The sequence below is a fragment of the Silurus aristotelis genome (assembly GCF_946808225.1).
Source record: "Silurus aristotelis genome assembly, chromosome: 1".
Classification (NCBI taxonomy): Eukaryota; Metazoa; Chordata; class Actinopteri; order Siluriformes; family Siluridae; genus Silurus; species Silurus aristotelis.
Genome location: NC_139574.1, coordinates 8,664,303 through 8,681,447, shown reverse-complemented (window position 1 = coordinate 8,681,447; position 17,145 = coordinate 8,664,303). Strand labels below are relative to the sequence as shown.

Genomic DNA, 17,145 nt, shown 5'->3' with positions numbered 1-17,145 from the left:
TCAAAGACCTTTATTGGCAAAAAAGTTATTTCGAACCTTCTCAAATATAAATGTAACATAAGTACTTTACTCAACCTGTACACAAGCAGAGGATTAGTCCTTTTACTCATGTACAGGAATGATTTACTTCACCCGCTACTGGTTGGTGACATGGTGAAGTCTTCAGTGAGGACACGTTTATTTAATATCCATGAAGGAAGTCTCCTTTAGCGTTTGTGATTTAAAAAGCATGGCCCAAGCATGGAGGCAATCATGATTTACAGTTCCCCAGGAACATGACAAGCCGCAGTATTTGTCCGATTAACTTCAAGAGTGAGAGAAGAGAGGCTGGTGTAGTGTGGACTGTTTATAGCAGCTTTAACATGATTGATACCAGGAACTGACTTCTTGCGGACGTTCTGGCATTAGATTGTAACTACAAAAAAAAAAAAATATATATATATATATATATATATATATATATATATATATATATATATATATATATATATATATATAAACAAATGTGTTGTGGAATATGAGCAAAACACAACATGTTGTTGAAAAATAGTGAATGAAAGGCAAATGCTAGATGCCAAAGGGAAATAAGAATTTTTTGCAAATATAATGGAAAATCAATTACTTTAATATCTTAAGAGCACAAACATATTTCCCACTGAATGGTCACCGTCTTGCAGGTGAAGTCATTTTAAAAGCATAAACAATATTGTGATATGCTACTATTGCTACATGCCTTCATAGACATGTGCATTTATGCCATTTAATAGATGCCTGTATCCAAAACGATGTACAAAAATGCTTTGAATTCTCAATCAATGAATAAATCAACACTAGTCCGTCCTCCTGAACGTCTATATTTCCGACATTTGGCAGACGCCCTTTTCCAGAACGATTAACATTGATCTTATTCATACAACTAAGCGCATATGGGGTCAAGGGCCTTGTTTAGGGGCCAAGGAGGGGCCTCTTGGTATGGCTGGGATATAAACACATGACCTTCAGCTTCAATGTCCATGACTTATCCACTAAGCTACCACCTCCACTTCATAGCAAATACAGATGTGTTTCTCTGAACACTTTTGAAAGATTCTAGAGTGTTCCATTAGACAGCGTTTTTTACCACCATTATCAAAATACCAACAAAGAGTTCTGGTGTCTCTTGACAGCTGAACACATTAACACTTCACATTTACTACTGTATTTATTAACATAAATACCTACTTTAACGCAGTAGTATGCAAGTAGTACAGCTAAGGCATGCACACTAGCTCAGGTTCAAATTAGATTTTACCCTGAACTGAACCAACCAAATGATTACTTTTCATCAGAATCCCATTTTCTTTATTGCTCTAAAACAGCAAAGCAACATCTATATTCATGACATGATCGTTTAAATCTATTTGCTTGCTTTGATCCACAACTGCTTTCAATTTCATTCAGCATCGCTCCCAATGGGAAACTCTCAGACAGCTCTCGTGGTTAGAAACGCTGTCCCTTTCCACTTCTCACCAATAATCTAAAAACTGCACTCTCTGAAGACCCCACAGAGGGAGTCATAATGCCAAAGCTTCATTCATTCACCTCACATTCGCAACTCTTTATGTGCACTAATCATGCTGCCTTTTTCATTTAAACACCATTATATTTTACGAGGTAGCCGTTGCCAAGAAATCGCCAGGAACAGCAGATATTGGTAATAAATCTGCTACGCACATGTTTTTCCAACCTCATTATTCCCAATTAGAACAGAATTGAAAGAATTAAAAAGACACATCGTGGATCTCTCTTCCCTCTTTTTTCCCCTCCTCTTTTTTTTTTTAAAGATTTAGTCTTGTACTTGGCATCACATCTAAGTGAAATCTTTCAAGCTGTTTTTACTTACCATGAAAAGGAGCTAATCCACTAGAAACATAAACAAAACTTTACTCGAGTCCAAAAACGTGGATTTTTACCTGTTTCCGCTTAGCATCAGTAGCAGCTTGGTCATTGCCGTAAAATGTACGCCTAATGCCAAAAACAAAAGTTGCTCCCAATTGTCTTAACTAGTACCTTACTGAGTTATGGTTCAAATTAGGGAATTATTACGAACAAACTTTCAACAACGCTCCCATTACGGATTTTCAATCAATTCAACGTGGAACCAAGAGAAATTTATTTAATAGACTTATAAATGCTAGCAAAAACTGGGAATACAAGGAAAAAAATTTCTCAATTATATTTTCCAAGAGGATCAGTGCTTAATCTTGTTGACATAAAGGGAGAAGGTCTGAATTCCTGGGATGCTTAGATATGTGGCCCCGCAGCACAGAGATGGACCCGATACACCCCGCATCCAAAACGGGCCCATTAGCAATACCAGAAGCAAGCCCATTTATCAACAGCTACAACAGAGCCTCAGAGCACCTAGCTTTAAAGTTCAGCCGAGCCAAAGCAAAACAGAACAAGGCAGACAATTAAAAATGTATGAGGAGTAAGAAGGGCAGGGGTCCAAGAAATTCTTCACAGAACATGTTGGAAAGGGAAGGAGAGAGATGGGAGTCCAAGGAAAATTGAAGTAAACCACAACAGACAGGCTACAAACAATTGCATTATGGGAACACTTTCTTGAAAACCACATCCTTCAGTTGAATCGGTATCATCCAAGAGACATGGACTCACAGTTTAGTTCTGCTCAAAGTGCCAAGATGTCAGTTAAGGGGCAAGAGGAAGGAAAAATAGCCGTGCTGACATGTTCCAGCGCTTTTTTTTTTATTATTTGTTCGCGCATCTAAAGCATCTGGACGTGACGGGCGAATTCGATTCCAAACTCTCATCGCATATCGTGAAGGTTAACAGACGAATTGCAGGATTGAAGCGAGTCTTTACGAGCTTTTATCTGAGGCACTAATGTGAAAATGTCAAGTTTGATTCAGTTGAAGAGGAAACGTACATATTACCGCCATATAAAATGCATTACCTAACTCCCTGTGGCAAAAAAAAAGCAGTCCAGACAGACAGATGGTTCAACAGTGTCCATCACCACTGCTCCTATTTAGTAATGTGTGAAAATTAAAAAATCCAGCACCAATATTAGTGACAGTGGATTTGTTTCATACTAATATATATAAAGCTACATTTAATACAGTAATATTGACACTGATTTATACTTATACCACTGCTTTTAGCCACAAAACAGCAGCTTTGGATAAAATTTTAATGTGCTCGTTCCTATAGGTACGGGTGCTTTAGTAAGATGTAATTCACAGGGTCTTAAGTAAGGAGTGATAACTATTTATACAGTTATAATATGTTATTTAACAAAGAAAAGCCTACAGAATGTGAAAACATCCCATTTAAACACATTCACATTTATGTTGATCTCTAGTGTTTTGTTACAGATTTTCACCGAGGGAAAACTCCAAGCATTGGAGAACAGGCTAGGAATTTTTGCCTTAACTTTGAGAGAGGAAATTAAGACAAGATGTTGAGGCAATCACTAGAAGTGATAATAGGAACTAACTTTACGAACCAACAATTACAAGTTACATTAACTATTAAAAAAATGTAAAGCCACTCATTAATAGGATTCAAATTGTAATTCTAAGCAAATTGCTGTGAAATAAAAGGAATAAAACTTGCATGAAAATATGACTACTGCATCATGGATTATTTTTTCCCCCATCACAGAAGTCATGAGGGGAGAGGAAATGAATGATTTAAATGTAGATTGTAAATCTTGAGTAAAATCATGGAACTCTAATCTTATTTAGTCTGCAATTTCAAGTATTAAATGAAAATATTCGAATGATGTAAATGAAAAATAATTTTGCCATTAATAACAGCTTGGAACAGTTACAAATGTCTAGAAATAGACTTGGTTAGTTTTACATTTACAGTATTGTAATTGAGAGTAATAGAAAGTGCTGTGATCTGGTGTTTCTGGTTCTGTTTTCATACCTACAAAGGATAAAAAAAAAAAGATTATTCTTGTGTGTGAGTTTAACTGAAGCATTCCAGGTTCAGAGAAGCTTCTGTTACCTATTTTGCCAGAGCAAAGTGTTTGTGTGTCTACGGAAATAAGTGAATGTGAGAATTGGTGCCAAATTCCTTAGAAGTTCTGAGTGGACTTTAAAAGCCACATTATGTTAAAGGTTCTATTGAAATAGATTTTGTATTTGCAGTATTGTATGTACAATAGGATGATTTATTTCTGCAATTTACTAATAATGTCAATTAATTTATTGTATTACAAATGGACAAAGGAGTAATTATATTGAAATAAATTTTATAGAATTGTTATTTTGAGCCATTACAGTTTTACTTCATATGAAACTAAAATGTGTAGAGCAGAGAGACTTTTATTGTTGGAAATGGACACAGAAGAATTCATATATCCAATTTGGGTCCTGTGTTACAGAGTATAATTATGTGGAAACAATGAAATCTGTCTGAAAAAGAAGAACAAGAGGATTCAAGTCTGTTTCATGGCATTCACTACAATTATGAAAAGACCACCGATAGAGATCTTCCCTTTTTTCAATACGAGAAGTTTGGATTAAAAAAAAAGTAGAATTTTATTTTTGAACTACAAATATTTTTAAATAAAATAAATTTTAAAATAAGATGGAGAGAACTAAACACCAAAAGATGGACAGCATTGTAATTTACAGTGTTTACAGTGGAGTTTGAACGTTTGTGAATCCTTTCATATTTGATCACTTGTCTCAAAAAATGAATGATTAATAATAATTCTGTCTCACATGCTTAAATGGCTTTTCTGTCTACTTTATTTGTGTTAAACATCAACCTATACATCATATTTCCAAACTGTATGAACAAAAACAATGACTTTTCTAGCAGTTCTTCCCCAAACTGTTACCATGTTTTAGGTACACAATTGTATATTGCCCTGGACAGGGCAGCATGAAATCTTTCCCAAACCTGTTCCAACATGACATTGTCTCTGTGTACAAAGCCAGCTCCATGAAGATATGCTTTGCATGAGTTAGAGTGGAAGATCTTGAGTTGTCTGCTATAGAGCACTGACCTCATCTCTATTAAACACTATTGGGATGGATGTGAAAGCTGACTGCACTCCAGGCCTCCTCACCTCACCTACATCAGTACCTGACTTTACTAACACCCTCGTTGCTGTATGAGCACAGATCTCCACAAGCATCAGTATCTAGTAGAACATCTTCCCAGACCAGTGGATGTTGCTATACCTGCAAATTTGGACTGATTGCAAATTGTGATGTGTTCAAGGTGTCCAAACCTTTGTCCATATAGTGCATGGATTAAACACAGAAAAGAAAAAAGTTAGAAAAGCCTAAAAAGCAAAAGGCAAACAGGAGCATCATTATTGAGAAATATACTTTCTATACAGTGTTAAACAATAACAATTATATTACTCACAGAGACAACATTTAATGCATGTTTGAGTGATAATATACTCAAATTCACCAACACCAATATTGCAGCATTTTGCACTGCAAGAAATCAAGGAAATAAGTCATTCTACATTCTGAATTGGCTCATAGGGTTGTTCAAAAAGCCCATTTTTTGGGGGCCAAAAAGGAAGAAATTATGAGACATCAAGCAACAAACATCTAATAAACCTACAAACAAGTAGCAAAGATTTTTTCTCTCCTGCTCTGGTCTGGAAATAAAAAAATGAAAACACTTTATACGTGCTTATACGTGATGTGCGGTGTATCAGATAAAAAATAAAAATAAAAGTATATAAGGGTGTGCTATTCAAGCAGAAAAATCCACCACTTGGCCAAGCTTCTGCGATCGTCTTCTGGTTCTCTCTTTGACGCGAGAATGAAGGAATCAGTTCTGGACTGCTTTTATAGTCCATGACCTGGAAATGCAACTACACTAAAAACAGGAAGTGAACAAATGATGACACTGAGCTCTGCTGGTGAGGAGGGGTACAGCGCCAGAATGTTCTAAAGAGAGAAATTCATTTTCACAAACATGCAGAAAAGCAAACCCGCAAGTTAATGCGGTATGCATGAATGATTGTAGGACGAGAAAGGTAATGGGAATAATCCAGAACATCAGATATATCTATAAAACCATCTCCAAAATAAAACCCTAACCAATAAGAACAATCTGGAACATCAAGTACATCTGCAGACCGAAATGCAAAATATTCATTTAATCTATTAAAGCGTAGAGAACAAGAACAATGAATTACATTGCCTGCAGAAGAGTGCACGCATTAGAAAAAAAACTTCTATTCCCCCGAAAGTGGCCTAGAAGCGAGGCATGATACTGTCCAAAGATACACAAAGATGAAACATTCTGGCAGTCTCGAGATTTATAATCACATCCGTCTGGTCACTAGTTCAGAAGCTTGAACGCTGCATTACCACAGAAGTTCAGGGAACAGTCTGAGATATGCTTGAGCCAAACTGGAAGTCTGTATGTTTACAAGGTAGGAAATGCACAAGCAGCGCATAAAGCACTCAGTAACAGCAACAGTGTCGACATCTGACTCAGACATCACCTCGTCACCTAATGAAAGCTCGCTCTGGAGTAAACTCGCCTCCGGGATCGCAGCAACATGCTGTCAAGAGACAGCCACTTTCACCTGGTGACATGTAAACTGTATGCTGTTTCACACTCTATTGATTTTGAAAGCATTAGTGTTTTAAACAGTCTTATTTGTGGTGCTAAAGCATAATCTTTGTCAGCATCTGCCATGTTTACTTATGTTATGTCTCTTCCATGATCATGTGCCAATTTTTGATGCAAATTTACAACTGTACACTGTTTATGGCCTTCACCAGAGCTATTCATCTCCACTCATGAGCTGAAGAAGAAAATTATCTTGGATTTTTAATGCAGGCCAAGCCAAAAAAAAAAAATGACTACAGCTCTAAGAGCATTTACAATTATCCAGCTTCAATTTCTCTCCTTTATACAACTTAGCAGTTGAGGGTTAAGGGCCTAGCCGTGGTAGTTTGAACTCACGACCTTCCAATCATTTTAACCACTGAGCTTGAATATGTATTGTCTGGGAAAAATATTTGAGTAGAAAATGTTGGCACACTGAAATGTATAAGCATTACCAAAGATTCAATCAAATTAAAGCCAATTACTTCAGTTCTGAGCCACTCGGTGTAGCTTTGGCAGTACACTTAGGTTATTTTCCTAGACCTCTACCTCAGTCTCAATATCTTACACAGTGTAAGTTCTACTCTACGATTTCTTCTATGATTTGTATCCAGCGATCTTGAAACGCATTCCCACATCACAATTCCACCACCACCACGCTTTTCTGTGGGGATGATTTTCCAGAACTCAGAAACGATATACAATATACCTATTGGGCATCATTCATGAGAAAATTCACTCCGGAGCAATATCACCTTGAATTCACGCTTATGCCGAGAGACGTTGCGTAAGTTTACAATGGCCATCTGTCGGATTCGTTTCACATGTTTTTCCATCTGCGCAAACTATGTGACAGCTCACTTAATTATCATTAAGGAAACCAACACTCAAACACACAACAATGTCTGTGAAGCATAAGGGATGGGGACAGTCGATGCTGGACCAGCTGTATTTACAACACAGATCACTTAAAAAGACAGGATTCAGTGGAATGGAAAATAATTGTGTGTATTCCACATAGTTCTGTGTATTCTGTTTACCCATACTGTAAGTATCATTAGCATACTTTGCTCTAAAACTACAAACTGCTCAAATGCATTATTATATAATTATGATTTTGATAACCTTCCCATTGTACACAAAGGCAGTGTGGGCTTTCAAAGCACTTTTATCTACCTTGATAAATGGCACATGGGCTCACAACAGATTTCTCTTGGATTAAAGGCTTTCTTATGTGTGAGAGACATGTCTGAAGCACGTACGATGGCCTTTAACATAATGACTGACTCAAAATGCAAATAAAAATCTTTCACATTTAGCTAAATGTATATATAAAGATAAATCTATAGCATTTCTTTGTTATTGCTCCAGTAAAGAAAATTTGGCATCAAAGAGATACAAATTATAAATCTTTCTTGGGAAAGGTCACAATATTTGACTGATTGACTGTTGAATTATTTGAACATGTGATGTATGCAAAGTCTTGTCAATTGTAGAATAACAGTAGAGTCCAAGAAGGAGCTCAGTGGTTATGCTGTTGAATATCTGATCAGGAGGTTGTGAGCTCAAATCCCAGCACCTCCAAGCTGCATTAGTAAAATCTTGAGCAAAACCATCAGCTGCTCAGTTGCATGAGTTAAAAGTCACTTAGGCTTAAGACATCTTCCGTATATTGTAAAAGAAGGCCTTTTTGATTTAAAGAATGTCCTGGGAGAAGTCACCAGACACTTTGGGGGAAAAAAAAAACTGACCTGAGATGAAAGCAAATTGCAGTCAATGTGAAGACCTTCTCCTGTCCTCTGTCTCTGCAGCAAGCCAGCCATCACTGCTCCCTGAGCATACAGCCCAGTGGCCAGATCAGTCATGGCGACTCCAGGCCTCACTGGATCCCCATCCTTTAAGACACATAGTTCATGATGACACTAACGTGTGAGGTAATGTTTCTGAATCCTGCTTATAAAACATCCCAAATTTAAATTTGACCAGATATAAAGCAGATCATGTCTTAGCAAAACATGACGGTACCTGCATTAGCTTTTCTCACCTCAGGCCCTGTAATGTGCATCATCCCAGACACAGCAGATGCTATAGAGTCATATCCTGGTTTATGTGACTTGGATCCAGTCTGACCATAGCCTATAAACACACACACAATAAAAGTGAATGCTTATAATATCCCTTCATTCGTATAAAGAAAACAATTCCTGACATTTCAAAGCTTTGTGTAAATCTCCAGGAATCCTGGGCAGCTTCGGTGTATTTCACCTGAAAGTGAACAAAGCTTTAGAAGTATCCTTTCTTCTATACCTGACTAAAAGTCTCAGCCAAACACTGTTCAAATCAACACGTCATTTGGCAAAAGATTACAACCTAAATATGTTCGAACTCATTTGCGGCAGTCGGGACAGCTGTGTATTTATTTAATATCGATGTTATTGTGCACCCTGAATTTCATACGACGGAAAATGTGTGTGTGGTCTTATTTTAGGCCATTTTTTTTAACTACCCTCCCTTTTACATAGACTCAGGCTGTTGATATGCACGATTAAGCAGTGTATTCCCCAAAAGACCTTCACAAGCTGTCAACACTGCAATATTTACCCAGTTGAGCAAAATATGCCCAAAACAATTTAATAAAGGCTCGGATTCAAACAAATTTAAATAGCCTTCACAACTACTGGCAAAAAAGAATCACATTTTACCACCACCGGAATGCAATAATCGGCAAAGCCAGATATAAACAATAAAAAAATAAATAAAAAGAAACACTTCTAAACACTTGTTACTTAAATGAAAGCCGGAGAGAGAAATGTTCCAAAGAATGAGCCTTCAGGACAAGATGCCCAAACCAAAGCTCTGACTGCCAGAGCAAAATAAACAAGCGAAAGCCTAAGGCAGAGCATAGTTGGCTGCTTCAGAAGCTGAATGTTTGAGAACAAAAAAGATGAACAAGGAAATGAAATGTTTCAAGTGGGGTTTATAGAGTAAAGAGACAGACGGAATTCAATGTGCGAGAATCAGGAGAATAAAAATGTTTTGCATGCAAATGATCCCTTTGAACACTTTTTAATGATATTAAATGACTGGTAGCTTTCTAATAGTGTGACTGGGCAAAAGTGATTCAAATTCATTTAAAGTTCACTGAACAACAAAGATACCAACAGCTCTTCTGAGCATATTGTCATCATTGGAATTTTAAGGAAATTCAGTTGGACTATATGATTGTGTGCCAATTTATTACAAGAAAAATATGTCTTTTTTTGAGAGCAAATACTAAAATTCCACAGCAAAAATCAATCAGATGACTATCATTTCCCAGAACCCACCACATTAAACAATCAAAAAATTATTTTGCTATCCAGGACCATCAGGCATGAATAATTATCAGTTTAATTTAACTGTATGCTCTTCTTCTTCTTTCAGCTTCTCCCATTAGGGGTCACCACAGCGGATCATCCATCTCCATATCCCCCTGTCCTCTACATCTGCCTCTTTAAAACCAACTACCTGCATGTCTTCCCTCACCACATCCATAAAACTCCTCCTTGGTCTTCCTCTTTTCCTCCTTCTTGGTGGCTCCATCCTCAGCATTCTCCTACTGATATACCCCATGTCCCTCCTTTGCACATGTCCAAACAATCTCAATCTCACCTCCCTCACCTTGTCTCCAAAACCTCCTACATGCGCTGTCCCTCTAATAAACTCATTTCTAATCCTGTTCATCCTAGTCACGTCCAACAAAAAGCTCAACACTCTTCTCCACTTTGCCTGCACTCTTTTCTTCACTTCTCTAACACACTCTCCATTACTTTGCACTGTTGACCCCAGGTACCTGAACTCCTCCACCTTCTCCACCTATTCTCCCTGCAACCGCACCACTTCACTGCCCTCCCTCTCATTCACACACATGTACTCTGTCTTACTCCTACTGACTTTCATTCCCCTTCTCTCCAGCGTGTACCTCCACCTCTCCAGGTTCTTCTCAACCTGCTCCCTACTCTCACCACAAATCACAATATCATCCGCAAACATTATAGACCTGTCTGACCTCGTCCGTCAACCTGTCCATCACCACTGCAAAAAGAAAAGGGCTCAGAGCAGATCCTTGATGCAGTCCAATCTTCATGTTAAAACAGTCTATCGTTCCTACTGCACACTTCACTGCTGTCACACTGTCCTCATACATGTCCTGCACCACCCTCACATACTTCTCTGACACACCTGACTTCCTCATACAATACCACAACTCCTCTCTCTACCCTGTCGTACCCTTTCGTCAAATCCACAAATCCACAATGCAACTCCTTCTGACCTTCTCTATACTTCTCCATTAACATTCTCAAAGCAAATAATGCGTCTGTGGTGCTCTTCTTTGGCAGGAAAACAAATGGTTGCTCACAGATGGTCACCTCTTCTCTCAGCCTGTTTTCACTACTCTTTCCCATAACTTCATGGTGTGACTGATCAACTTAATTTCCCTGTAGTTACTGCAGGTCTGTACATCTCCCTTATTCTTAAAGATCGGTACCAGCACACACCTTCTCCATTCCTCAGGCATCTTCTCACCTTCCAAAATTCTGTTAAACAATCTAGTTAAAAACTTCACTGCCATCTCTCCTAAACATCTCCATGCTTCTTTCCCTTAATTGCTGCTCTATTTTCCTCCCTACTAATCCTATCCACTTCCTGCTCCACCACCTTCACATCATCAAACCTTCTCTCTCTCTCTCATTTTCCTCAATTATCAGCTGCTCAAAATACTCCCTCCATCTTCTCAACACACTCTCCTCGCTAGTCAACACATTTCCATCTGCATCTTTTATTGCTCTAACTTGCAGCACATCCTTCTCAGCTCGGTCCCTCTGTCTGGCCAATCGCTACAAATCCTTTTCTCCTTCCTTAGTGTCCAACGTCTTGTACAGCTCCTCATATGCCTTTTCCTTTGCTATATGCGAATATAACAATGGACATTGTCGCAAAAAAACTTTAAAGAAATAAATATATGACAATGGTCTCTCTATAACTTTATCCTCATAAATGTATACCTAATGGGCAACAAAAAGTTGGATGATATAAGGAAGATAATTTTCCCATCTGTCCATCCTCAACTGGGAGACATCCAAATATTCATTCATTATAGTTTTATCCTTCTTTTTTTCCTCATTCATCCTACCAAGATAGTTTGGGAATAAAAAGCGCCATAAATGTCTAAATAAACAGTAGCTTTCTTCAAGTCCACCTTGCTATAGTTCATCTAATGCAGCATAGTTTCTGTCCTGGAAAGTCTGACAGCATGCAAAAGGAATCCTTTCCCAAACCTCAGTGTGTCTGAACGTGTACACCCACTTAACAAAGGACACGTGTTGACAATAACTGTTGCTCTCAGACGCCACTTAATCGTATTTAATTTGCTGTAAAGAAATTAAACCAGAGTAATAAAACCAAAAAAAAAAAAAAAAAACGGGCACACTGTCACTTTTGTGGAACAGGAGATTCGGTCTCAGTGGGTTATGGAGACCTAAAAAATGCATCGTTGGGGAACGAACAATCTGCAGCATTGACGTTGTGTCCCCGAGAGGGGTACACTTCGTTCTGGGAGTCTCATGTGTTCAGCTTGGTGTTGGAGAGTTTTGGAGCAGTCAGATGGATGCTATTACCCTCAGCGTTCCTTACTACAGTGGACCAAATCACAGCAGAACTAAATCGAAGTCAACTTTTGACTGGAGGCAAATTATAAAAAATGTAAAAAGCAATCACGCTGAGAGGAAAATAGTAAGAATGTTAACATAGATGTTGGCAGCACTGGATAATGGTACTGCCTTCCACTGTTACCCATGAAGCAGAGTTACATAATGTGAACAAACTGCTGAGTTCATACAACAGAACTGACATTAGACATACAAAACCGCAAGGCTGCACAGCATACAAACTGAAATACAGTAAGGTCTCGTAACTAACGACAGTATCTCGCAAAAGTGAGTACACCCCTCCCATTTCAGCAACCATTTTATTACTGGATTTTCCGGACTATAAGACGCTACTTTTTCCCCACGCTTTGAACCCCGCAGCCTAAATGATGAAGCGGCTAATTTATGGATTTTTCCTGGGTTTTTCCCGGTTTCACAAGCTTCATGCCAAAAAACTGAGCTCCAAAACATCAGACCAATAAAATTGCCAAACGGGTTAAGGTGAACCAATGAAACTCTTTATATTAAATTGCGCGCCCACTGAATCGGGCCGCACCACATCATAAATATGAATAAGGTTCCTCTGACGTTTGACCTGCCGCTCACTCGGACTGTCTACAGGAAATGAGAATCATTGGTCACGCTGAAAACAACCGGGCATGAAAAAACACACTTCACCTGTGTTCTGAGCTGCACGGCATCGGGAGAAAAGATTTACCAATGGTGATTTTTAAACGCACGACGATGGCATAAGAAAAACGAGAGAGAAATTGTTGTGAAAGAAAGGAGGAAGACAGTGAACAATGACTTTCTTGGTAGGCTACTGTTTAGATACAAGCCGTGTAACAGACACTGTCTTTCGTTAAAGCCTGTGTAAATGTTTCAATGTAGGCACCTGCATTGAGCGCCCCTCCGCTCCAGGTTCTCCAAGAGAGCTCCGCCTCTCCGCTCCAGGTTCTCCAAGAGAGCTCCGCCTCTCCGCTCCAGGTCCCTCCAGAAAGCTCCGCCCAGCTCCAGGTCCCTCCAGAAAGCTCCGCCCAGCTCCAGGACGCGCCAGAGAGCTCCGCCCAGCTCCAGGACCCGCCAGAGAGCTCCGCCCAGTTCCAGGTCCCGCCAGAGAGCTCCGCCCAGTTCCAGGTCCCGCGAGAGAGCTCAGCCTCGCTCTAGGCTCCGCCAGAGAGCTCCGTCTCTCCACTCCAGGTTCTCCAGGAGAGCTCCGCCTCTCCGCTCCAGGTTCTCCAAGAGAGCTCCGCCTCTCCGCTCCAGGTTCTCCAAGAGAGCTCCGCCTCTCCGCTCCAGGTTCTCCAAGAGAGCTCCGCCTCTCCGCTTCAGGTTCTCCAAGAGAGCTCCGCCTCTCCGCTCCAGGTTCTCCAAGAGAGCTCCGCCGCTCCGCTCCAGGTTCTCCAAGAGAGCTCCGCCTCTCCGCTCCAGGTTCTCCAAGAGAGCTCCGCCTCTCCACTCCAGGTTCTCCAAGGGAGCTCCTCTCCGCTCCAGGTTCTCCAAGGGAGCTCCTCTCTGCCTTTGAGCAACCCCGAGAGCTCGGTTCAGCTCCAGTGTCCCAAGGAGTGCTCCGCTTAGCTCCAGTGTCCCAAGGAGTGCTCCAATTAGCTCCAGTGTCCCGAGGAGTGCTCCGCTCCGCTCCAGGGTCCCGAGAAGGGCTTGGTTCCGTTTCTGGACCTCCGTGAGGGCTCGGCTCCGCTTGTGGATCTCCAGGCGAGCTCCTCTCCTCCGCTCCTGAGGGTCCCAAAGAGCGCCCCTTTACCCAGGGGTTTCCCTGTGTGCTTACCTCGACTCCAGAACTGCGAAAGGGAAGTCGAACAGCTGCCCCTGGGCTCCATCGAAGGCGACGGCTCACCCCACAGTCCTGCAGCAGGCAAAGTGATGCCTCAGAGCTCCTCTCCGGACAATGTCTCGCTCCCGAGCTCCTCCCACAGCGACGTCTCGCTCCCGAGCTCCTCCAACGGCGACGTCTCGCTCCCGAGCTCCTCCCACGGCGACGTCTCGCTCCCGAGCTCCTCCCACATGGCACTCCAGGGGTCCTCTAAGGGCGTCGCTCGGCCTCCTGACTCCGCCAAAGGACGTCCTCCAACCTCCAGCCGGTGTTGTAAGCACCTGGCCGCAGCGTTGGGATGTGCTCTGCTCCTGGGTCCCGCGGTGTCCATGGTCCCCTTCCGGCTCTTCTTGCAGGGCGTCGCTCTGCTTCAGGTCCTTCCCGGCTCTCCCCGGCTCCGTGGCAGTCCCTACCTGGTCCCTTTTGGCCCTGGACAATCAGGGGGGCCGTCCTCTGAGTGCCCCGGCCCCCCGGGGCTTTCTGTGGATTGGGGGCGTCCGGTGCCGCCGGTTGGGCGGGGGGCGGGGGATGTGTTGTCCGGAATCCCCCTGCCACGCCCCCTTCGGAGGCTGTCTTTCCCAGGGATTCCCTGACGCACTGCGCTCCTGTTCTCGAGCGTGCCCCACCCGCATGCAGCTGCTCGCAATCGGGCTTCACGTGGAGCAGCTGAGACTCATCTCCGTTTTCCCTTACGCCACCCATATAAACCCCACGCTGACCATCACGAACTGTCGGCTATTGAATGTACGTGTGTGTTGTTTCGTTTTGGTCTGTGCAGGTTCCTTCGCGTATGCTTCCCACGCTACGCAGCGTCTAGTTCCTGCTTCCTTGTTCTCTCCACGGCGGCGTGTGTGTTTCCCTTCGCTCCTAGAACTTCTGACACTTCTCCTTCTCTGCCGCAGCGCCGCACCCTGCACCGTGGATGTTATTGTCTTTGTTTCTTTTGTATTTCGGACTGCCGTGTGCCGGTTTATCCCGCTCTGCGGGTGCTTTATAATGGCTCTGCCTTGTTGTGGAATAAAAACGCCGGCTTATATTTCTGCCTCCGCCTCCATCTACGCCGCGTGACACCTGTGGCCTATAGACAGGTGCGGCTTATTTATGTTCAAAATAAAAATCTTTGTAAAATTCAGTGGGTGTGGCTTATATTTGGGTGCGCTTAATAACCCGGAAATTACGGTATATCTTCTTAAGGGACACTACTATAGAAATAAACTTGGATATATTTGATTTGTCAGTGTGCAGCTTGTATAGCAGTACAGATTTACTCTCTGCTGAAAATAACTCAACATACAGCCATTATTGTCAAAATAACTAGCAACAAAAGTGAGTGAAAAGTGTCAATATTTTGTGTAAGCACCATTGTTATCCAGCACTGTCTTAAACCTCATTAACATGAAATTCATGACAATCCACATCTTTTACTTGAGGATGCACCCCCAGGTGCTCAATAGCATTCAGATCTGGAGACATACTTGGTCACTCCATCACCTTCACCTTCAGCAAGGCATTTGTCATCTTTGAGGTGTGTTTGGGGTGGTTTTCATGTTGGAAAACCTCTATAGAAATGCTGTCAGCACTCATGCATCTGTTTTATTGAAGCCAGCTTCTGCAGCTGATGCACAGTAACTTCTTTAATCGACCATTTCGAGGCCTGCTCTGAGTGGAACCTGTCTTAGAAAACCCCTATATGACCCTGGCCACTGTACCGATCTTCTTATAGACTAGGCCATCTTTATAGAGAGCAACAATTGTAATTCTCAAATCTTCAGAGTTTCTTTGCCATGAGGTGCATGTTGAACAGTCAGTGGTCAGTATGAGAGAATTGTACTCAAAGCGTAACATTTTAACTGCTCTAACACAAGATACACAAATTTGTATGGTCCTGCCAAGCAGACAAAAACATGAACATAATGAATAGAAATTGTGGCTTTGCACAGTTACAGGACATACAGCTGTTATCACTTAGGGTGTACTCACTTTTGTTTCCAGTTATTTAGACAACAAATACCATATATCCCTAAAATACATATCCCTATAAAAACAGAAATTTAAATCTAAGTGCAATTCATTCTATAATTCTTTTATTCTGTAAAACTGCTTTGAGACAATGTCCATTGTGAAAAATACTATGGAAATAAAATTAAATGTATCTGAATTGAATTGAAATTAAATGTTGCAGCCTAAGTTTACTAAGCAGAAGTTAGGGGGTTGAAGCACCACGACAGCCAAACTGCCACTGTTGGGCGGTTGAGCATGGCTCTTATCGTTGAATCACTAATCGCAACACACCTTAACAACAGTATATGACAGTATATGACTCCTTTACGGTTATAAAAAAAAAGCCTTCATTTATTACATAAACAATACAGCATAGCATCTATCTCAGCTTGTTAAAAATGTATCAGCCATCATATAACACCCCTGGGGCAGAGGGGGTTGAGGGTCTTGCTCAAGGCCCCAGTGGCAGATTGTCAGTGCTGGGACTTGAACAACCCTAGACACTAATGCCCTGAGTCTTAACCAATATGATTGCACATTCACTGCTAGTAGAAACGGTACAGTGTTATCTGAAAACCTTTAAAAATCACAGGTTCATTGTTGGTGGCTGTCTGCCAAGAAGACCATTAAGGCCTAACCACACCATGTCATTAAAGCTAAACATTTTACATCAAATTTACAACTCTGCGTTATCAACTCTGCTGAACTATTATATGTAATTTACATCATCAACCAGTAGCAAATCTGCTTTGATTGTATTTAAATGATAGATACTTCAGTGCAGAAAGATCTAAACCTGAGGATGTGCTAAATTGAAATTGTGACTAATTTAATAATGAAATAAGAAAAAATCATATCAAAAGTAACAGTTTTTTCAACATTTCTGCACTGTTTATAGAATACTACCCTTTGCAGAGCCCCACAATCATTTGCTGCTCAGATGTTATTACCATGCATAAAGCAATCACCGAGAATGGATTCTCCTGTGCCGTTTCAGGAGTTGACATGTATCATTTGCAG

The 17,145-nt window shown here is 41.1% G+C and overlaps 1 protein-coding gene across 1 annotated transcript in view; it reads right to left on the bottom strand.

The window, feature by feature from the left end:
• Positions 1 to 17,145, bottom strand: part of sugct (succinyl-CoA:glutarate-CoA transferase) — a 133,519-nt gene that overhangs the window by 92,126 nt on the left and 24,248 nt on the right. Inside the window, exons 7-8 of the mRNA XM_083547367.1 lie at positions 8,651 to 8,742; positions 8,358 to 8,501 (exon numbers count right to left, since the gene is read on the bottom strand). Of these exons, the coding sequence (XP_083403493.1) occupies positions 8,358 to 8,501; positions 8,651 to 8,742 (236 nt within the window). The remainder of the gene's footprint in view (positions 1 to 8,357; positions 8,502 to 8,650; positions 8,743 to 17,145) is intronic.